Source organism: Piliocolobus tephrosceles, chromosome 21 (genome assembly GCF_002776525.5).
Source record: "Piliocolobus tephrosceles isolate RC106 chromosome 21, ASM277652v3, whole genome shotgun sequence".
Classification (NCBI taxonomy): Eukaryota; Metazoa; Chordata; class Mammalia; order Primates; family Cercopithecidae; genus Piliocolobus; species Piliocolobus tephrosceles.
In genome coordinates, this window is record NC_045454.1 from 1,837,472 (window position 1) to 1,858,727 (window position 21,256).

Consider the following 21,256-nt stretch of genomic DNA (forward strand, 5'->3'; position numbering starts at 1 on the left):
TCTACTAAAAATGCAAACTGAGGTGGGCGTGGTGGCGGAGGCCTGTAATCCCAGCTACTCGGGAGGCTGAGGCAGGAGAATCGTTTGAACCCTGGAGGTGGAGGGCATTGAGAAACTGGCGATCAGGGTTTCCCGGCCTCCACGCTGCTGCCGTGCTGAGCTGGTGTTTCTGGGCAGGGCGTGTCCTCTGCATTGCAGGATGTTGGGCAGCTTCCCTAGTCTTCACCCACTAGATGCCAGGAACATCCCTCCGTCCCAACCAAAAATGTCTCCAGACCTTGCCTGATGTCCCCGTGGGGGCCAAAGTCAGCTTCTGGTGTGAGCTGGGCAGCAGCTCAAGGGGTGCTTGGGGAGTGGTGGGGGAGGGGAGACGCCAGGGCCATCGTGATCATTCCCTATCCTTGTTGCAGCGTGGATGGTCAGGACAGCCTTAGGGGCTTGGGTGCTCTGAGTCATGTTGCCCATACAGACAGGAGCTGGCCTGGGGAGGGTAGGTGTTCTGCTTGGGGTCCCTCAGCTGTGGGGGACCCTGGCTTCCACGAAGTTTGAGGAATTCATGCTGGCACTTCCCAGCTGGCAGGACCTGGGGGCATCCTGGTGGAGCCGGGGCCTGGGGTCATGAGTTCACCAAGGTAGCTCAAGGACGGGAAGAAACGGTGGTGGCGGAGGGTCCTCTGGTTGAAGCCTGGGCCTGAGAACCCCATCATACACTTGGAGGCCAGAGCAAGGGAAACAAGGAACTCGGAGGCTGGTGGCTGTAGGTGAAGGTGGAAGGAAGTCTAATGAAACAGGAAACACAACCAGGGCTGACCTGGGTATGTGGCACTAGAACTGCTCTCAGCGTTTGGCTGGTAGGCAGGCAGGGCCCTAGCCAAGGACTCCCCACCCTGACCCCATGTCTCCCTGTGCGGGCGGGCGCTCTCTGACTGCAAGCTAGTCAACCAGACGCCTCCAAGAGCTCCAGCACTGGTTTCTGGGGTCATCCCTGGGCTGTCTGTCCGTTCGATCAGTCCCTCTGTCCAGTACAAGATGGGGCATCAGAATTGAGCCGACATGCTCATTTGAGTGACTCAAATCGTCTCTCTGGCTAGAGACCCCACACACTGAGAAGAGCAGGGCCAGACACTGTTCTGCTTTGTATGTTTTCATGTCGCCATCCTCCCCACAACCCTAGGAAGTGGAGGTGTCATTATTGTGTCATCGTTACCGTATTTCAGATGAAAAGACCACAGTGCGGAGGGGCTAGCGAACTTGTCCCAGGCCACGTGGTTAGTAAGCTTCAGGGCCTAGACCGAACTCATTTTCAGAACCGTTCGGGCTCTGCCACCTTCAGGATGGGGAAGAGGGAAACCCAGAGAGAGGAGGCAAAGCTGTGCCCCTAGGAGCCAAGGGACAGTGAGTAGGAGAGGCAGAGCAGGTGGCCTTCAGGATCCTTGATCTGGAGGCTGGGAGGATGGATCAGGTTCTGAGGGAAGAACTGCAGAGGGAGGGGAAAGTGGATGATGGAAGGATTGAGGAGATGGGGCTGGAGGAGGAGAAGGAAGTGGGGAGGAGGAGGTTGAGCCAACAAGGATGCAGGTGTTCTGGGTGGGGGCAGGAATAAGTGGAGTGGCCTCAGTTTTCTGTGACCTGGGAGGTTGCCGAGACTGTGAGGCTGGCACTGGGGGTCTCAGGACGCGGCTACTAGACACCAGGGAAAGCCAGCCAGAGCACAGGTGTTCAGCGTTTGCACATGTGATGGTCCACCAGGCTGTAGGCCAGGCCGGGCAGGTCTGCCCCTGCCCCTGGCTCAGGCATCAGTGGGGCAGTGGCAGCCGCAGAAGGGGTCGGGAGTGTGAGAACGTGCTGAGTGAGATGAGGTCTGGAAGCAGTGAAGAGAACATGGGAGGAGGAGGAAGGAGGAAGGCTGGCCAACAGCGCAAAAATGGGTTCTAGACACGGCTCTGGGGAGGTCACAAGGCTGTTGGGGCTGCACAGGTGTGGTGCCCTGTGCTTGGGATGTTACCTGGGTGACCTCACAAACTTAGTTCCATTCTGTGACTCAGAGAGGGGTCCTGCCCCTGTGGTTCTACCAGCGCCTCTGTGCCTGCGGCAAGGCTCTGGGCACGTTGCATGAACAAGAAGCCCTCCTGTAGCTGAGTCCACACCCTGTACCCTCACCCCGTTCTCGGGTTGTGGTCAGAGACGGAGTCAGGAGGCCAAGATCTCAGAGGTGGCGTCATCCTGGGGGATGGCCCGCCTAGGGTGTGTCCTGGGCAGTGTGGAGGGCAGGTGATGGATAGGTCATCACGGAGCAGGGAGCAGGATGGAGTCAGTCCTCTGAGCTCACCCAGCTCCATCTCCTCTGATAATGGGGCCCTGAGCCATCTTAGTTTGCCTTGGGGAACCTTGGGTTCACACAGGTCAAGAAGCTTGTCTAGGGTCACCCTGCAAGTTGTCATGATTAGTTGTAGTCACCTTTGAACCCTGGGGTTGAACAGGGCCTCAGAGGACCGCTTCAGTCAGAGGTTGGGACTTCCCCCTCCTAAGAGCCCCTTTGGGAGGCTGATAGTTCAGGGAGCACCAGTTGGGAAAACCAGCACCCCAGGCTGACTGGTCTCACGGCTCCCTCAGCAGGACCAGGCTAGAACCCTAGGGCTCTGTGCCAGGATGGGGAAGGAGTAGAGAATGATTCCGAGGGAGCTCTGAGCATCCTCTGGGTGCTGGCAGTCTGGCGGGGGTCACGGGAGAAATTGCGGTGATATGTGTGGTCGGAGAGACCAACAGCGGCCTCTGTGTGATGGGGGTGCGGGGTGAGCCTGAAGCACTGGAGAACTGAGCAGGCTGCTACTCCTGGCTGTGGGTGTGGGTGCCAAAAGGGTGGACACCAGGGGACTCTGTTGGGAATAAGCTGGCTCACGTGATGGGGATCTCGATGTTCTGGTAGGGGAAATGAGCCAGGTGGGAAGGGAGTCGTGATGGAGAGTGGTGGAGAGTACAGAGAGTGGGGGAGGGAGGGATGGAGTCAGCTTTGGGTGGTACAAAGAAGACCCGTCAGGACCCCAGATGGGATGCATGGGGGTGGGATGGGGAAGGAGCCTGGGGAGATGGGGCAGGCAGGAAGGGAGTGGGGGAAAGACTGAGGTGAGAGGTAGGTGTGGTGATTGAGAGGCAGGCACACCTTGGAGCCATCTAGATGGGACAGTGTTGAGAACTGGGGACCCTGAGCTGCCTCATAGCTGTCAACATGAGGCATCTACCTGCTGGAATGGAGAGGGAGAAGGACAGGAGGCACTCGGCTTCCTATCTTAGGGCCCTGACTGCCGTCCCTGCCTGACAGAGCAGCAGTCCTTCACCTGCCCCTTATTAGAAAAAGCAGTGTTAGCCCGGACACAGGCACAGGGAGGATCCCCACCACCACCACGACGCACCGCTGGCTGGGCATGAAGAAGAAACATCAGCAACAGCATAACATTATTCGTGGCTTAGACACTGGGAGGTAGGGGTGGATAACCAAGGCCAGCCCTCCACGAGACAAAAAGATGCAGGGTCACTGCATCTTCAGAGGAAGCCGCGCTGGGGCAGTCAGATTTTGCCCGCGAAAGTCCCGTTCTTGATCTGCTCATTCCAGCTCTCCACCTGGGTAGCAGAAAGGCAGGGAGCGGGACACCGGCTCAGCCTCAGCCGAGCTCTCCCCACGCCTGGCCCGGCGCCCCCTCTGCCGACTCACCCAGCTGGTGGGGCACAGCGAGTGGTACACGCGGTAATAGTACTCGCAGGGCTGCGTGCTCTTCCCACGGCGGGTCCTGGTCTTGAGGCAGCGGTGGTAGTCTGTGGGGGGCAGGGTCACGCGACAAGCCACGCCCATTCCAGGACAGGACCCGCCCTTCCACTACTCGGTTCCTCCCAGTTCTTCCCTGCTTCGCCCCGCCTCCCTCTACCCCCGCGGCCTCCGTCCCGCCCCCCCCCGCCCCCCCCCCCCCCCCCCCGCCCCCCCCGGCTCAGCTCCGCCTTTTTCCGGCCCGGCCCCGCCCCTACCAACCTCTCCCCGCCCCTCCCAGCTCAGCCCCGCCGTTTCTCGGCCAGGCCCCGCCCCCACCAACCCAGGCCCGCCCTGCCTCCCACCCTAACGGTCTCCACGGGACTTCGGGTGGGAGTGCCCCTCCCCGCCTTCCCTCGTCACACCCTGCTCCCCTCATAACCTGGCTGAGCAGGTCTCACCCAGGAAGTTCTGGTAGCAGTTACGGGTCTGGTTCTGGTTGGGGAAGCGCGGGTCGAAGGGCGGCGTCGACCACTTCCCCTTGGGGGGCTCCTGGGCTTCCACATCCAACATCCTAGAAGGAGGCAACTTCTGCGGGACGCGACAAGGACTCCGTGGGGCCGAGGGGGCGCCCTCGCTCCGACCCGTCCCCCCAGCCTGATCCCCGCCCCTCAACCCCACCCGTCGTGCCCTCACCTGCCTGACGTCGGCGACCACTGGATCTGCAGTACGACGGTCCGCGGGGTGCCGTCCCACCCGGCTCAGGAGTAACGCCCCCGCGGCCAGATCGGCTTGGACGCCCGAGCCCCAGCCAATGGGAGCAGCCGTGCGCCGCGGGGCTGGTAGGGACGCCCCCACCCACCCCTCGCTCCCTGACGCCCCCTCGGGGACCCGCGCGCGCACAGGCACTGAGGTGCGACTTGCTGAGTCTCAGACTCAAGCTTTAATCTCTGCGAAGTTGGGCGGCTCCACGGGCTCGCCCCGCCCCCGCCCCCCAATATATAAAGGCATATCGATAGTTCTGGTATCTACCAAACGGGGCGAATCCCCCCAAGCGGCCTTTCAACATTCCGCTTCTTACAGTCGGTGCGCACAGAACCCTGGGGGCCTGTGGAGTTAAGAGGAAAGAGTGGCGGTGGGGTCAGGGCTCCTGAGACTCCCCGCACCCCCCCTCGTCCTCCCCCTGTTCCTCCCCTCCGCCCTCCCCCCAGCCCCCCCCCCCCCTCCTCCTCTGGGTTCCCCCCTTCCCCCCCCACCTCCAGGGTCTTAAAGGGTACCTGGCAGCGCTGGGCTCGTCTGGACAGTTTCCCACTGGGGTTGAGTCCCCCCGCATCCGGCTACTCAAAGTGCTGGGAGTGCTGCAGGCTGCAGGGAGAAAGCAACCAGAGAGAACTTTGGGGGACAGGGTAGGGAGAGAGTGGTACCCAGGGCTTTAAGAGCTGCAGATGCCTGGCTTAGGAGAGCGTCCCCCAGGGCGGGTTTTGCTGTGTGTTTGGTTCACTGTTGTATCTGCCTGGGGCAGAGCCTGGCAGTAGTAAATGCACAATAAATCCGAGGTGGAATCAGTGAGTCCTGGCTCTAGGGGCAGGCAAGTAACTGGAATCTGGGCAGGTGGTTTCACCTCCAGAACCCTGCTAAGCTTCTCTCCCTCCTGCCTGGTTAATATCAGGCCTGACTCAGGATTGGTCACACTGACAGCCAAATGTAGGAATTAAGAATCCCGGCCAGGTGCAGTGGCTCATCCCTGTAATCCTAGCAGTATGTGGGGCGGAGGCGGGAGGATTGCTTGAGCCCAGGAGTTTGAGACTAGCCTGGACAACATGGTGAAACCCCATCTCTACAAAAAATACCAAAGTTAGCCAGGCGTGTTGGCGCGTGCCCGTGGTTCCAGCTGCTCAGGAGGCTGAGGCAGGAGAATCACCTGAGCCTCGGTAGGTTGAGGCTGCAGTGAGCTGTGATGGCATCACTGCACTTCAGCCTGGGCAACATGTGAGACCTCAGGGTTTTTTTGTTTTTTTTCGGTTCTTTTGAGACCGAGTCTCACTCTTTCTCCCAGTCTGGAGTGCAGTGGCACCATCTCCGCTCACTGCAAGCTCTGCCTCCAGTTCACGCCATTCTCCTGCCTCAGCCTCCCGAGTAGCTGGGACTACAGGCGTCCGACACCATGCCCGGCTAATATTTTGTATTTTTAGTAGAGACGGGGTTTCACCGTGTTAGCCAGGATGGTCTCGATCTCCTGACCTTGTGATCCGCCCACCTCAGCCTCCTAAAGTGCTGGGATTACAGGCTTGAGCCACCGCGCCCGGTCCCAGAGACTTCTTTTCTACAAAAAATCAAAAACTTGGCTGGGCTTTTGGAGGCTGAGGCAGGAGGATCACTTGAGCCCAGGAAGATCGAGGCTGCCATGAGCCATGATCCCACCACTGCACTCTAGCCTGGGAGAGAGAGCGAGAGACCGTCTCTAGAGAGACTGCACTCTAGCCTGGCGATACAGCTCGCCTCCAACCCATGAGTAGCCACGCCCCTTCCTCCACACCAGTCCCCTGGCCTCCAACCATTCACTTTCTGTCTCTACGGGTTGGCCTGTTCTGGGCATTTCATGGAAATGGGGTCTCTGTGGCCTTTTGTGTCTGGCCCCTTTCACCTGGCGTGGTGTTTCTGAGGTGTTGCGGCCTAGAGACGCCCCTCTCTCGACACTCTCCTGACTGCTCCCATCAGGACTTCAACCCCAACCCCCACATCACTTCCACACTGGTAAATCCAGAGGTCTGACCCCAGGCCCCGCTTCCCTCACCTGACCACAGCGTTTGACACCAACGTTCCCTCCCCACCTTGTCGCTGTCTCCACATGGTGCTGACATGCCCCGGTCTCTGGCTGCTCTGCTCTCCCTGACTCTGGCTCCTCTTTGCCCAAACACCTCAGACTTTTCTCCATCTCCACTCACTCGGTGGTGAATTGCTCCAATCTCACAGCCTGAGCTAACCTGTCTGTGCACCAGTGACTCCCCAAATTGCTTCCCCTGAGCCCCAGACTCGTGTCCAACTGCTTACCCTGCATCTTCCCTGACACCTCAGAATCAAGGTGTCTGAAAGAGAGGTTTTCCTGAGCGCCTTCCAGAACCTGCTCCCCTGCACTGCCGCCGCCTCCTCCGGGCATCTCGAACCCACATCCTCCCAGCCATCTTCAAGTCAGCCTCTCACAGCACCAACCCCAATCCGTGAAGCAATCTATTGTCTCACTCTTCAAAGCATCTCCAGAGTCCCCCGCTTCTGCACACCCCCATCACCTCCCCTCTTGTGCAAGCCACCATCATCTCCTACCTGGGTTCCTGCAGCCGCCTCCACCCTGTCCTCCAGGCGCCCACTCTTGCCCCCTCTACATCCTCCACGCCCCAGCCAGAGGTAGCCTCTTCACACAGAAATCAGTCCCCATTATGCTTCTGCTCCAAACCCTCCAGCTCGCTCAGAGTCAAAGTTCCTAAAATTGTCTGCAAAGTCCTCCATGAGGGGCGTCCCCCCACTGCACCTCTGACCGAGTTTCCCACCCTGGGATCCCCGTGGTCCAGCACATTACAAACACTCCTGCCTCAGGGACTTTGCAGTGGCCATTCCCTCCGCTGGGATGCTTTCCCTGCAGATGGCCTCATGGCTTCCTCCATCCTCTCCTCCAGGTCTTCACACAAAACATTCCAGCTCAATGAGGCCTCCCTAGACCACCTGGGCTGTGGTGGGGGCTGTCCTCTGCACTATAGGATGCTGAGCGGCATCCCTGGTCTCTACCTGCTAGAAGCCAGGAGCACATCCCACCACCACCAGCCCCATGGTCGGACGCTGTATCCCCACTGCCTAGAACAATGCCTGGCACAGAGTCGGCACTCACTATATATCAGAGTGAAAGGGGGCCTGGTGTGGTGGCTCACGCCTGTAATCCCAGCACTTTGGGAGGCCAAGGCGGGCAGATCACTTGAGGTCAGGAGTTCAAGACCAGCCTGGCCAACATGGTGAAACCCCGTCTCTACTAAAAATACAAAAGTTAGCCGGGCATGGTGACACACGCCTATAATCCCAGCTACGCAGGATGCCAGGAGGCGGAGGTTGCAGTGAGCCAAGATCATACCACTGCACTCCAGCCTGGGTGACAGAGTGAGAACCTGTCAAAAAAAAAAAAAAAAAAAAGTGAAAGGAGGGAATGATCGTCTCTATCTCATAAATAGCAGAGGTCACAGTAAATGCTAGCTGCTAACCCTCGCTACCTGGGTGGAAGGTTTAAGACACCCGATTCCTCCTGTATTTCCTCTGCCTTGGTGGTCGTGTTCCTCACAGTTTCAAGTTCTAAGAGCATGGGCAAAAGAATTTCTGAAGACGACCCCACAGTGGCCAGGGGGTGCTGGGCTGGCATCTTCACGGGCTCCTGCGACAGTCTCTTGGGCTGCTGGGACGCCTTGGCTGTGGCCTCCGTCTTTGAGATGGGGGTCTCTGAGAGGGGGGATGGCAGTAAGCCCTCCCACCGTGAGGCGGGCAGGGGGATAGGCGCCTGGGAGATTCCTTCCCTCTTCGGACTGGCAGAGGTGGGCTTGGAGCGAAGGGGCACCTTGGGCGGCCCCTCGGGGTCCCAGGGTGACCCTTTACTCTCGCCCCATTGCCGCTTGCCCTCCTTCACCCAAGTGTGCGACTCTGGCTGTTCTCTGACCACCACTGGCTTCCCCTCCGGTGAGGACAGCTGGCCTGGGTGGAAGGGCATGGAAGCCATCATTGACGTGGCAGATGCCTGCGAAGTCGCCAAGAGCCAGGAGGGAAGTGAGACCAGAGCGGGTTTCACGCGCTGGTCTTTGGAGTTGGCCATGATCGTGAGTTTGGCGAGGCTGAGCGCTTCCACGGAGAAGGGCCTGCTGTGCTCCTGGGAGGGGCCCTCGACGGCCAGCTCCTTCGCCTTGACCCATCTCTTCCGCTGCTCCAACTCCTTGGATCTCACGCCAGGCAGGTCCAGGGACCTCTCTTCAAGCTTCGCCAAGTGGGCCGGGTCCTCCAACTTCCCCTGGCCCCTGAAGGCCTCCAGGGTCACCTCCTGGGTTTTGCTAATCAGGATGTCCTTGGACTCCTTCTTGGTCATGGTGAAGGGCGACTCCAGGGACTTGACCTGACTCGTCATCTCCACCACGTCTGTCTCCTGGGTGCCCACCGTCACCGCTGGCTCCGGTTTCCCTCCAGACTGGCTTCTCTCCAGCACAGCTCTTCCAGGACTTCCTGCTGGCAACACGTCAAAGTCACCAGGGAGCCTCCCCCGTGAGGCAGGCGAGCCCAGCGCCATCTGGTATTGGGGAGGCGAGGTCGGCAGAGCCTTTTGGGATGGGGCAGGGAGAAGCAGAGATTTCCTCTTTGGAGCAGTGGGGGACACAGCCTTCTGGGGACTGGTAGGTACAGCTGAGGCCTTCCAGGGAGGAGCTGATGCAGCTGGGGCCTTCTGGGATGCAGCAGGTACAGCTGGGGCCTTCCAGGGAGGAGCTGATGCAGCTGGGACCTTCTGGGGAGGAGCCAATCCAGGTAGGGGCTTCCACGATGAAGCAGGTGCAGCTGGGAGCTTCTGGGACTGGTCAACGAGGAATGGTGCCTTGCAAGATGTGAAAGGGCCAGCTGGGGCCTTCTGGCAGGGTGGTGGCCCCGGCCCCTGGCGGGAGCCCATAGGCCTGGCCTTTTCCCTGCCCCTGGGGATGGAAGAGTAGGGTGTGGAGAGGCAGGCAGCCAGGGGATAGGGAGCCAGGCCAGAGGCAGCAGATGACAAAGTGCTGCTCTCAGAATCCATGAGGTCTTCCATGTCCGGATGCCACAGGCACGGGTCCAGGGAGCTGCAGGAGCCCAGAAAGAAGCAATCAGGGCTGTCAGCTGAGACACAGTACGAAGGACTCTCAACCACATGTCCCTGGCCTGTGGCCTCATCAGATGCAGATGTGCAGGCCTGTAGATGGACAGAGGGGAGAGGATGCACGGTCAGGATGCATGGAGACCCCAGACCTGGGAGGGCAGACCCCTGCTCCCTCCTCCCTCAGACTCAGGAGTCCGGGCCCCCAGCCCCTCCTCCCTCAGACCCAGGAGTCCAGGCCCCAGCCCCTCCTCCCTCAGACCCAGGAGTCCAGGCCCCTCCTCCCTCAGACCCAGGAGTCCAGGCCCCAGCCCCTCCTCCCTCAGACCCAGGAGTCCAGGCCCCTCCTCCCTCAGACCCAGGAGTCCAGGCCCCCAGCCCCTCCTCCCTCAGATCCAGGAGTCCAGGCCCCAGCCCCTCCTCCCTCAGACTCAGGAGTCCAGGCCCCCAGCCCCTCCTCCCTCAGCTCTGGGGCCTGGGCCCCGCCCCGGGTATAAGGCTGGCCTTTGGAGACGACTGTGCCTGGTTGGCTGTGCTGGAAATGATGCTGAAGATGGTCCAGATGGTGATGCTGGTCTTCTCTGGATGGGGGAGCAGTCTGAGCCCTTTGGGGCGGGAACCAGAGCCACGCAGTGTGGCAGGGGGTGGGGTGGGTTGATCTTACCAGAAAAGTGGACTTGGGTGTGAGTTCTGTCGGGGCGGGAGTCTGGGTGGGACCTGCAGGAGCAATACCGTGGCACTTTGGTGGCATCTGGGCTGGGGTCTCCCACCTTCTCCCACCCCCCACCCACCGGCAACAAGACCCCACGCCCACTTCTTTTCTGCAGGTTTCTTCCTGACGTCGGCATGCTCCAGCTGCGACCAGATGAGGGGCAGGGAGTCGCCCACAGCCTGAGACTTGAAACTGCGCTTGAGTGCCTGGCATGGGTAAGGAAGCGACGGTTAGACAGGGGCAGCCCCTAGAGCCCGCACCGCCCCGCCAGCTCACCTTGGCCTTCTTCTGTCTCCGAGTGGCCACCGGAGACTTCTTATAAGGAGAGGTGTGCTCAGCAACCCTGACTGGGAAGAGAGGAAACATCCTGGATCAGGGACCCCAGGGGAGGGCACCAGGACCTACCCCAGGAGCTTGTGGAGGGCCCGACAGGGAGGGGGAAGAGCCAAACGGTGCAGCTCTGTGCCTGCTGGGGGAGAACCCGACACCCAGAGGTCCTGAAAAACAGCAGGGCCTGCTCACCTGCATGTCTGCTGACAGGCTGGTCCTGCGGAGACAGAAGGAGGCAGGAGGGGCCCGGGCTTCCACACCTCCACAACCTACCCAGCCAGAGGTCTAGGCCCCCTCCTGCTCCCAGGACCTGGCGATCCAGCTCCTCCTCCCTTAGACCCAGGAGTCCAGGCCCAGCTCCTCCTCCCTCGGACCCAGGAGTCCGGGGTTCCAGCCCCTCCTCCCTCGACTCAGGGGTCCATGCCCCCAGTCCCTCCTCCCTCAGATCCAGGATTCAAGGACCCCAGCCACTCCTCCCTCAGACCCAGGAGTCCCCCAGCCCCTCTTCCCTCAGACCCAAGAGTCCAGACCCCCAGCCCCTCCTCCCTTGACTCAGGGGTCCAGGGTTCCAGCCCCTCCTCCCTCAGACCCAGGAGTCCAGACCCCCAAGCCCCTCCTCCCTTGACTCAGGGGTCCAGGACCCCCAGGCCCTCCTCCCTCAGACCCAGGAGTCCAGACCCCCAGACCCTCCTCCCTCGACTCAGGGGTCCAGACCCAGCCCCTCCTCCCTTGACTCAGGGGTCCAGGCCCCCGACCTAGACTTTGGGCTCTTGGTCCCAGTCCCCTCTGGATCTGGCCGGGGAGTTCCTAGGGCCTGCCACGCCCTGGTCTGTGGAGCTGGGGTCCCACCTGCAGGTGCCAGGTGGAGGCAGGCGCTTTGGCCAGGGGCACATCCAGGGAGGCCGTGCGCACAGTCCTGGGGGCCCAGGTGGGAGGCGGTTCCTGAAGCAGGTCGATGAGGCGGATCCAACAGTGGAACAGGAAGGCCGCCTCGGTGTCGGGGGCTTCCAGGGCCAGGTAGTACTGGCGGCCCGAGACCAGGCGCAGCTTCAGGCACCAGGAAGAGAGGTCATGGACGCAGAGGTGGACGAGGTCCAGGGGGAGCATCCTGGGAGAGGGGAAGGGAGCGTCTAGAGCAGGAGGGGCGGAGGGGGCAGCTAAGGGGTTGGGGGATGCGGCACCTGGTCAGCACGAGGCCTGAGCAGTCCCTGTCCTCGGCGGGCTGGCCGATCAGCAAGATGTCAGGCAACAGCAGGCCTGGCAGGGAGGCGGCCACGCCCATGGCCAGCCGGTTGGTTCTGTGATTCACGAACACGGGGCCCCCTTGATGGGTCACCTGGGGCAGTCAGGGAGAGGCGCTGGAACCACGCCTCCCTCCAGCACCCGCGGCCTGAGCCTCCCTCCTGATCGTCCCCTACACAGAGACGGCTAAATCCCATTCCCTCTCAAAATCCCCCAGCCCGGGTGGCCTCGCTTCCCCTCTGCCCCCCTCAGCCCCGGGGCCTTGGGAGCTGGAGACCTGAACAAAGTTACTCTCGAACATGGGCAGTGGACGGAGGGGCAGGTATTCGCCCTTCTGAAGAGTCTTTTGCAGCTCCCCTTGAACAGGGACCCACTTCGGGGTGCCCTGGAGCGGCTCAAGGCGCCTCCTGTTTCGAAGCCAGATCATGGTGGCGGTGGTGGATGGGTACTGGTTTAGGGACCCAGAACCCAGGTGTGCAGGCCTCCCAGCCCCGGCCCACCAGCCTGGGCCCCTGGGGTTTCACGGGTGCCTGGAGCTCAGAGTTACAGAGCGTGGAGATGCCCCAGGCTGGGAGACTCGGCCCTCGGCCATGGCCCTGCCAGGGTGGACAGCAGGGGCCCGGGGGAGGAGCCTCTGGTGGAGGGGCTTTGTGACCTCATCGGACACACAGGGGCCTCTTCCAGGAACTCTCCGGGACCGTGGGCTCTCTTCTCCTCAGGGATACAGCCTGGAGTTTTTTTTGTTCGTTTGTTTTTTGTTTTTTGAGAGGGAGTTTCACTCTTGTTGCCCAGGGCGGAGTGCAATGGCGCGATCTCGGCTCACCGCAGCCCCTGCCTCCTGGGTTCAAGCGATTCTCCTGCCTCAGCCTTCCCAGTAGCTGGATTGTATTTTTAGTAGAGACAGCGTTTCTCCATGTTGGTCAGGCTGGCCTTGAACTCCCGACCTTAAGTGATCCACCTGCCTCAGCCTCCCAAAGTGCTGGGATTACAGGCGTGAGCCACCGCACCTGGCCAGCCTGGAGTCTTGAGGGCTGAGATGGGTGAATCAGAACTCCCAGCCCAGGATGGGCCCCCGCAACCGCAGACCCAAACTAGGGACAACACGGGGCCCCTGGAAGTCTGTCTGGGTTGTTGTAAAGGGAAAATTAACTAAAGGGTTTGAATTACCGTCCCTACTCTGCCGTTGACCCTTCTCTAGGCCCTGGGTAAGACCCAAATCCCTACTGAACCTGTTTTTCCGTATCTCGTGTGTGTGCCTGTAGCAAGGGTTCCTCAACACCAGGTTGCAAAGAGAGCTTTGGGAAACAGCCAGACATGGCTCAGAATCCCACTTCCACCTCTCCCTAGCTGTGTGACTGTGCAACAGAGTCCCTACTCCTTGTCTGACACTCAGTTTCCCTCGCCTGTAAAACAGGGCGTATTCAAGGGTCCGGGAGATTTGTGTAAGTAAAAAGCCCACACTTAGTGCACAGCCCTGAGAGGCCCAATCAGCGGTCAACTTTGTCCCCTCCTGAGGGCTTATTTTTGGAGGGGAGGAGGCTGCTATTCTGTTCTTCTAAAAAGAGCGTTTATTATTTTTAAAATGTGTCATGCAAAATACACAGTCATGGCAGAAATTCTGTAAAATACAGACAATCATAAACATCAAAAGTCACCCACAGTCCCACTTCTCTCCTTTGACCTGGAGACAGTCATTGTCAACATTTGGCTTATTTCCCTTTAGGTTTTTTTTTTTTTTTTAATCCATAAATAGACAGAAAAACACAAAAATTGAGATCGCATCATGCAGTGGTTTTGTAGCTGTTTCATGTCAGGACATCATTTTTTCTTTCTTGAGACAGGGTTTTGCCATGTCTCCCAGGTTGGTCTCGAACTCTTGGACTTCAGTGTTCCACTCACTTCGTCCTCCCAGAGTGCTAGGATTACAGGCGTGACCACCATGCCTGGCCAATGTCAGGATATCTTTCTATATCCTAAGCAGGCCTCTCTCCTTAGCCTCCCTGAATGCTAGTCCCTGCTCTGGGTGGCCGGGTGGCCGGGTGGCATTCCAGCCACCGATGCACCATGTTGCTTAACCCTCACCTGTTGGATCTCTGGATTGTTTCCAATGTGCTATGGTACGCACAGCCATAATGAACCATCTTGACCTTGCAGCTTTGTCACATACGGGTACTGTTAATCACAGGTTGACTTCTGGAACCTTCCATTAAATATTTATTGAAAACCTATATAGGTCAGGTGTGGTGGCTAACACCTGTAATCCCAGCACTTTGGGAAGCCAAGGCAGGAGGATCACCTGAGGTCAGGAGTTCGAAACCAGCCTGGTCAACATGCTGAAACCCTGTCTCTACTAAAAATACAAAAGAAATAAATAATTAGCCGGGCATGGTGGTGCACGCCTGTGATCCCAGCTAATCAGGAGGCTGAGGCAGGAGAATCGATTAAACCTGGGAGGTGGAGGTTGCAGTGAGCTTAGATTGTGCCACTGCACTCCAACCTAGGCAACAGAGCGAGTCTCCATCTCAAAAACAAAGAGCCCTATGCAGTGCAGGGCCCGAGGCGAGGCTCATACTCTGCCTCCACAGAGCTGTCTGGGTGACTGACCGGTCTCCCAGTCCCTGCCCCGCCCACTCGGGACCTCCACCTGCCCTGCCCCAGTTACCTGAGCATCCAGCCCCAGCTCTCAGACAAAGCGCCCTCAAGTGGATATGTATGACACATTTAATTCCTTGTTCTCCGTCTCACAAAGGTTTCTCACATTTTTGTACAAAAACCCTGGCTTCCCTTTCCCCTCCCTCTCCACCCCAACATGAAAAGTAATTGCTTAAATAAATAGTATGTATTCCTGCCCAGGCCTCGAGGGGGAGGAGCCAGGGCAGAAGTCTGTGGGCAGACTTCTCCGAGACACAAGAATCTGGGACCCCAGCTCCCTCCTCCTCAGGGACCCAGGAGTCTACCTGCCTCCCACCCCCGCTCCTGAAATAAATAAGTATAAATAAGGCACAGATGCCCCCCAGGCCTCATGGAAGGACTGTCTCTAACTAGGGGGAGATAAAGGCAGGGGGATCACCTGGCTGTTTCGCCCCCAGTACCAAAATAAATAAATAAATAAGATGTGGCTTTGGAAGGACGGTGGTGGCTTTGGGCCTCGGGTCACAGCCGAGTCTTCAGCAGCAGTAGCCCCCTCACGGCCCAGTCAAGTGTCAGGTGCAGCCCCCCCAGGATGGCGTAGGCGGCCCTGACGCCCCCCCAGGTTGAGGAGGGGGGCGCCAGCGGGGGCACCGGCGGGTCTGGGGGCAGCTGGGGCAGGGCCAGGCGGGACATCTGTGAGGAGAGGAGAGAAGGTGAGCCACAGGTAGACGGTGCAGCGCGGGTGCAGGGCAGGGGCGATGTGGAGCTGCAGCTTCATCGGGGCTGGGGGACGTCCAGGCTGCATATTCACAGGGGGACCGCGGTGTGTGGGGTGAAGTGTTTAGGCTGGGAGCTCTTCAGGGTGTGGGGGTCAGAAAATTGAGGCTGGGGTCATGATGGGCTTCCAGAGCTAAGTGTGGGGGCTGGGGGTGAAGTCCGTGGAGTCAGGGCTGGCATCTTAGTTGCAGGTGAGGGGTCAGGCCTGGGGGTTGTGAGGGTTGCCGGGGCTAGAATCTCAGCGCTGGGTTTTTGTTGTTGTTGGTTTTAAAAAAATTAACCTTCACGCCTGTAATCCTAGTACTTTGGGAGGCCGAGGCGGGCAGATTGCCTAAGCTCAGGCAATCCGGTCTCTACTAAAATAGAAAAAGAATTAGCTGGGCATGGCAGCATGGGCCTGTAGTCCCAGCTACTCAGGAGGCTGAGGCAGGAGAATCGCTTGAGCCCGGGAGGCGGAGGTTGCAGTGAGCCGAAATGGTGCCATTGCACTCCAGCCTAAGCAACAGAGCGTGAGACTCTGTCTCCAAAAAAAAAAAAATAATAATAATAATTCACGCCTGTAATCCCAGCACTTTGGGAGGCCGAGGCGGGCGGATCACAAGGTCAGGAGATCGAGACCACAGTGAAACCCCATCTCTACTAAAAATACAAAAAATTAGCCGGGCGCAGTGGCGGGCGCCTGTAGTCCCAGCTACTCAGGAGGCTGAGGCAGGAGAATGGCGTGAACCCAGGAGGCGGAGCTTGCAGTGAGCCGAGATCCTGCCACTGCACTCCAGCCAGGGGGACAGAGCGAGATTCCGTCTCAAAATAATAATAATAATAATAATAATAATAATAATAATAATAATAATAATAATGAGACAGAGTCTTGCTATGTTGCCCAGGCTGTCTCAAACTCATGGCCTCAAGAGGTCCTTCTGCCTTGGCCTCCCATGCCTTGGGATTACAGGAGTGAGCCACTGCGCCCGGCCAGGGCTGGGGTTTTAGAGGGTGTCTGGGGTCTGTGGGCTCTAGTGTAGGGTCAGGCCCTGGATCTCAGGGCTGAAGTCTTAGAGGTGGGGTCTCTGGTTTCCAGTTCAGGAACTCACGGGTGAGGGCTGGAGTCTCAGAGCTAGAAGTTGGAATTTGAGATCCAGGGTATTTGGAGCTAGGCCCAGGAACCAGGGTTTGAAGGCTTCTGGGTTCAGGGCTTTGGGGCTGGCTTTGGAAGTGAGGGTCTTGGGGTTGTACAGGCACAGGTTCAGGATCCGGGGTCTCAGGGTTTTAGATGTTGGGAGTGAGACATAGGGCCTCAGGGCTCAGGGTCTAGGGCCTTGAGGTCTTGTAGGTTTGTAGAGCCAGGGTCCCAAGGCTGGCTTTGGGTCAGGGTCTTTTATCTTAGGGTCTGGGATCTTTAAGGTGTCAGGATCTCAGGGCCAGGGCCTGGGGTCTCAGGGTCTGGAGGTCCATGGTTTTCTTTTCTTTCTTTCTTTCTTTCTTCTTTTTTTTCTTCTTTTTTTGAGAGGGGGAGTTTCACTCTTGTCGCCCAGGCTGGAGTGCAATGGTGTGATCTCAGCTCACTGCAACCTCTGCCTCCCAAGTTCAAGCAATTCTCCTGCCTCAGCCTCCCAAGTAGCAGGGACTACAGGCACACATCACCACACCTGGCTAATTTTGTGTTTTTAGTAGAGACAGGGTTTCGCCATGTTGGTCTGGCTGGTCTTGAACTCCCGACCTAGGGTGATCCACCCGCCTCGGCCTCCCCCAAAGTGCTGGGATTATAGGCATGAGCCACCGTGCCCGGCCAGGTCAGTGGTTTTCAACGCCATGGGGCCAGGGTCTCCAAGTCTTGAGTTGAGGATTTGAATTCCCAAGTCTTTGGGCTTCAGGGTGGGGTCTTGGGTCTTAGGGGCTGGGATATGGGGACTTTGAGGTCATGGATGATGCAGTCTCAGGGTCTTGGGGTGAGGATTTGGAGTTGCTGGGTGGGATTTGGGGGTCTAGGGCCTCAAGGTCTCAGGGCCACAGGATCTTGGGGCTGTAGGGGCAGGGTCTCAGAGCAGGGCTGTTGCACTTAGGTCTGGGGTCTCAGGCTTCAAGGACTCAGGCCACAGGATCTTGGGGCCGGGGTGGGGGTCTGGGGTGTCAGGTCTTGGGAGCAGGACATACCAGGAGCTGCAGCCGGCGCAGCAGCCGGTCCAGCCGGGTCTGCAGGGTGCCCAGCTCGGGTTCCAGGGCCTTCAGGGAAGAGCCCATTGCCCGGCGCAGCCACTGCACATGCCGCAGGTAGGACAGTAAGTCCGCTCGCAGCCTTGTCAGCACACTCGGGAGCTGGGGACAGAGCCAGGACATCAGAGAACACCCGGCCAGTGCCCGCTGTGCCCCTCATCCTCCCCACCCCCTTTACTGCCTGCCTCCCGCCTTGTCCCCAGCCCACTCCCCTGCCCTTACCTGTAGAGCTCCCAGTGCCCCCGCACTCATGGCCAGGGTGGGCAGGGAATCCAGGTTGTGGTCCCCGTCAGCTGGGAAATTGTCCTTCTGGCAGGGAAAAAAGGCTGTGAGGGGACCCCTGCCCAGCCTAGGGGCTCCCTCCATCCCCCACGCCAGGCCCCCAACTCTTCCTCTCCCTCACTCTGCCACCCGAGAGCCCAGAACCCTTCAAGTGGCCTGCCCACAGACACCTCTCCCTTCCTGTCTGCCTCCCTCCTGTGCTGGCCCCAGCCCAGTCTCTCCTACCAGCTGTATAGTCAGCTGCCGCGTGTCCTCCAGGAGAGAGCGGGTCAGGAGCACGGTGCTGTCCAGCTCGGCCCGAGGGTCTGGGGAAGCTCGAGGGGAGCCAGGTGGTGGCCCAGGGGCAACAGCTGTATCTGGCCACAGGCTCAGCACGACCAGGACCAGGCGGCAAACACCTGAGGGCAGGATAAGACAGAGAGCTCAGGCTGGACTCCGGGTCTGAGGGAGGAGGAGCTGGGGCCTAGACTCCTGGGTTTGAAGGAGGAGGGGCTGGGACCTGGACTCCTGGGTCTAAGGGAGCCTCGAGGGGCTGGGGGTCCCGGACTCCTGGGTCTTAAGGAGGAGGGGCTGGGGACCTGGACTCCTGGGTCTGAGGGAGGAGGGGCTGGGGCCTGGACTCCTGGGACCGAGGGAGGGGGAGGCTGGGGTCTGGACTCCTGGGTCTGAGCGAGGAGAGGCTGGGCCTGGACTCCTGGGACTAAGGGAGGAAGAGGCTGGGGCCTGGACTCCCGGCCTTAAGGAGGAGGGAGCTGGAGGTCTTAAGTCCCAGGGTGGAACGCCCGCGGGCAGGTCGCAGGGCCGGGCGGGCTTCCCTCTCCCTCCCTGGCTCTGGCTGCCCCGCCCGTCGGAGCAGACGCGGCCCGGGGCGGGTAGACGGGCCGGGCGTCTCCCGTCCGCCCCCGGACGCCGGAATCTGGGCCCCGGGGCGGGGCATGGGGGGGGAGGCACAGGCCAGAACCTGCCCCCTCCCCGGGCCGCGGGAGCCCGAGCTGGCTGGGAGCAGGGGAAGGAGCCAGAGGCCAGGACGGAGCCCCGGAGACACGGACCTCTCCCACGGGAGACCCCTTAGACGCCCTCCCAGGAGCCCCGCCGGGTGGGCCGCACGAAGCCGGGCCGCAGCGCACCTGGGCGGAGAGGAGCAGAGCCACGGGCCCGGCCGGGCCGCGGGAGTGGGAGACCTGGCGGCGGGGAGCCCGGGGGTCCGGGGCTCGCTCCCCGCAGCCCACCCCGGCCGCCCCGCCCACCCGGCCACTCGCCAGCCAATCAGCGCTCCCCAGCCGCCCGCGCCTCGCACACCCCCTGCCCGCCCCCTGGCCCTGCCAGCCGTCGGTCTGTCGGTGCGTCCGTCGGCCGCATCTGCCCGGCTCGCCTCGCTTTCCGCCCGCGCCCAGTCTCTCTCCTCCCCCTGCCTGGGGTCGCTGCTCCCTGGCTTGCTGTGGTCTCCACGGACCCTGCCTCAGTTTCCCTCCGGAGCCTCTCTGCCGGGATCCCAGGGAGTCTGCGTCTCCCGGTCCCCGCGGGCTCCCTGGGGCCTGGGCCGATGGGGGTCACCTCCCTCCCGGCACCAGTCCCTCCGTCCCTGCCCCTGCTCGGTCTCCGCGTCTCGCTCCCTCTCGGGGCCCTGTCTGGCCCGTCCCTCCCGCGGCGCCTCTGATTGGCTGCCTCCATCCGCGCCTGTCTGTGTCTCTCTCTGCCCATCTCCTCTCGGCCTCCTCCTGTCTCCGAAGCTGCTCTCCTCCCCGTGTCTGACTCCCCGGCTGCCTCTCTCCGGGTCCCTCTCCGTGCGACTCAGCGGGGTCTGCCCCCACCCCCGCCGTGGGTCCCTCTCTTCCCTGCCTCCCTGTCCCCTCCACCCACCCCATGAACCAACTTACAGTTCATGTCCCCGCAGGGCCAAGGGTTCCCCAGGGCAGGGGGCAGGGAGCTGGGGGGCCTTTAACCCTTCCCTGTCCGCTGCCGGGGGAGCCCCGTGGGTCAGCTGGGCCGCGGCCTGGGGAGGGGAGGCATGTGCCTGTCAGCAGCAGGGCCGAGGCAGTGAGGAGTGTGGACGCCTGGGGGGTTATATAGGGGGCTGGGGCGGGCGGGCGGGGGGCAGGCGGCAGGGGAGGGCGGCCTGACACATCCTGACTCACCCTCCCGGCCTGCCTTTTCCATTCAGACGGAGCGGCTGCCTTGCAGGGCTCACGCCGCCGCGCTCGGAGGAGGGCACGGAAGGAAAAGTTGGAAAAGTTGAAAAGGGAAAGGGGGGGGTGGTCGGAGAGGGGCTGGTGAGGTCATTGGCGTCCCCTCCCTCCACCTCCACGGGCCAGAGCAGACACTCAGGCTCAAGCGCTGGGGCCCGACTGTGGGTGGGGGTCCAGCTGGACCAGGACTGGCAGAGAGAGATGGGGAGGCAGGAGGATGGAAAGGCAGAGAGAGGCCGGACGGAGGGACAGGACAGGGGCCTGGAGAGGTGGAGGCAGGAGGAAGAGGGAGTCGAAGGGACGGAGAGACAGAGACACACACACAGAGTGAAGGAGAGACTGAGACAGAGACGGGGAGACCCAGATCCACGGAGATGGAGGCAGCCAGAGAGACACACCAGAGAAGCAGAGAGGATCAGAGGGCCAGTCCTGGAGACAAAGGGAGAGGTTCTGGGAGTCCGAGATCAGACAGCGGGAGGCAGACAGCAGGAGGGACTTGGGGAGACTGGGGAAACCCCGAGGGGAAAGGAACAGAGACACCAAGACTCTGAGAGAAAGGATGCAGCAGCTGAAGGCACCAGGCCAAGAGATATGGGGCAGAGTGACAGGGACGGAGAGGCCCCATTCACAGAGATGGGGAGACAGATATTAGAAAGACAGAGACGCTGAGATGTTGGGGACTCAGCAATGGGGGCAGAGAGTAAAAGCCTTTCTCATTTTCGTGTTTGTTTTTTGGGACTGAATCTCGCTCTGTTGCCCAGGCTGGAGTGCAGTGGTGTGATCAATGGCGCAATCTCAGCTCATTGCAACCTGTGCCTCCCGGGTTCAAGTGATTCTCCTGCCTCAGCCTCCCGAGTAGCTGGGATTACAGGTGTGCGCCACCACACCCGGCTAATTTTGTATTTTTAGTAGAGATGGGGTTTCACCATGTTGGCCAGGCTGGTCTCAATCTCCTGACCTCATGATCCACCTGCCTCGGCCTCCCAAAGTGCTGGGATTACAGGTGTGAGCCACGGTGTCTGGCCTCGTTTTTGTTTTTTTTTGAGACAGAGTCTCGCTCTGTTGCCCAGGCTGGGGTACAATGGTGTGATCTCAGCTCACTGTAACCTCTGCCTCCCAGGTTCAAGTGATTCTCATGCCTCAGCCTCCTGAGTAGCTGGGATTACAGGCACCCGCCACCACTCCTGGCTAATTTTTGTATTTTTAATAGAGATAGGGTTTTGCCATGTTGCCCAGGCTGGTCTCAAACTCCTGAGCTCAGGTCATCCGCCCACCTCAGCCTCCCAAAGTGC

The 21,256-nt window shown here is 60.2% G+C and overlaps 3 protein-coding genes across 5 annotated transcripts; all 3 read right to left on the bottom strand.

The window, feature by feature from the left end:
• Positions 1-4,659, bottom strand: LOC111521110 (cytochrome c oxidase subunit 6B2). Of its 2 annotated transcripts, none has more exons than XM_023184264.3 (4): positions 4,436-4,659; positions 4,201-4,313; positions 3,710-3,810; positions 1-755 (listed from the first exon to the last, which is right to left on the bottom strand). In XM_023184264.3, exons 2-4 carry the CDS (start codon positions 4,310-4,312, stop codon positions 555-557), a joined length of 414 nt encoding a protein of 137 aa, XP_023040032.1. In that variant the 5' UTR covers position 4,313; positions 4,436-4,659; the 3' UTR covers positions 1-554. The 2 variants fall into 2 exon arrangements, with proteins under 2 accessions (XP_023040032.1, XP_023040033.1); XM_023184265.2 differs by lacking the exon at positions 1-755 and adding an exon at positions 3,442-3,618 and having other exon boundaries at positions 4,436-4,655.
• A 417-nt stretch (positions 4,660-5,076) lies between these two features.
• Positions 5,077-12,307, bottom strand: FAM71E2 (family with sequence similarity 71 member E2). Its single transcript, XM_023184261.1, has 10 exons — positions 12,158-12,307; positions 11,820-11,974; positions 11,488-11,746; positions 10,831-10,855; positions 10,585-10,655; positions 10,411-10,514; positions 10,261-10,313; positions 10,101-10,177; positions 7,993-9,692; positions 5,077-5,104 (listed from the first exon to the last, which is right to left on the bottom strand). The coding sequence occupies exons 1-10, from the start codon at positions 12,305-12,307 to the stop codon at positions 5,077-5,079; spliced, it is 2,622 nt and encodes an 873-aa protein (XP_023040029.1).
• A 1,118-nt stretch (positions 12,308-13,425) lies between these two features.
• IL11 (interleukin 11) lies at positions 13,426-19,817 on the bottom strand. Of its 2 annotated transcripts, XM_023184262.1 has the most exons (5): positions 19,656-19,817; positions 18,004-18,176; positions 17,719-17,805; positions 17,437-17,598; positions 14,584-15,204 (listed from the first exon to the last, which is right to left on the bottom strand). In XM_023184262.1, the coding sequence occupies exons 1-5, from the start codon at positions 19,660-19,662 to the stop codon at positions 15,034-15,036; spliced, it is 600 nt and encodes a 199-aa protein (XP_023040030.1). In that variant the 5' UTR covers positions 19,663-19,817; the 3' UTR covers positions 14,584-15,033. The 2 variants fall into 2 exon arrangements, with proteins under 2 accessions (XP_023040031.1, XP_023040030.1); XM_023184263.1 differs by lacking the exon at positions 18,004-18,176 and having other exon boundaries at positions 13,426-15,204.
• Between the last annotated feature and the right edge of the window lie 1,439 nt (positions 19,818-21,256).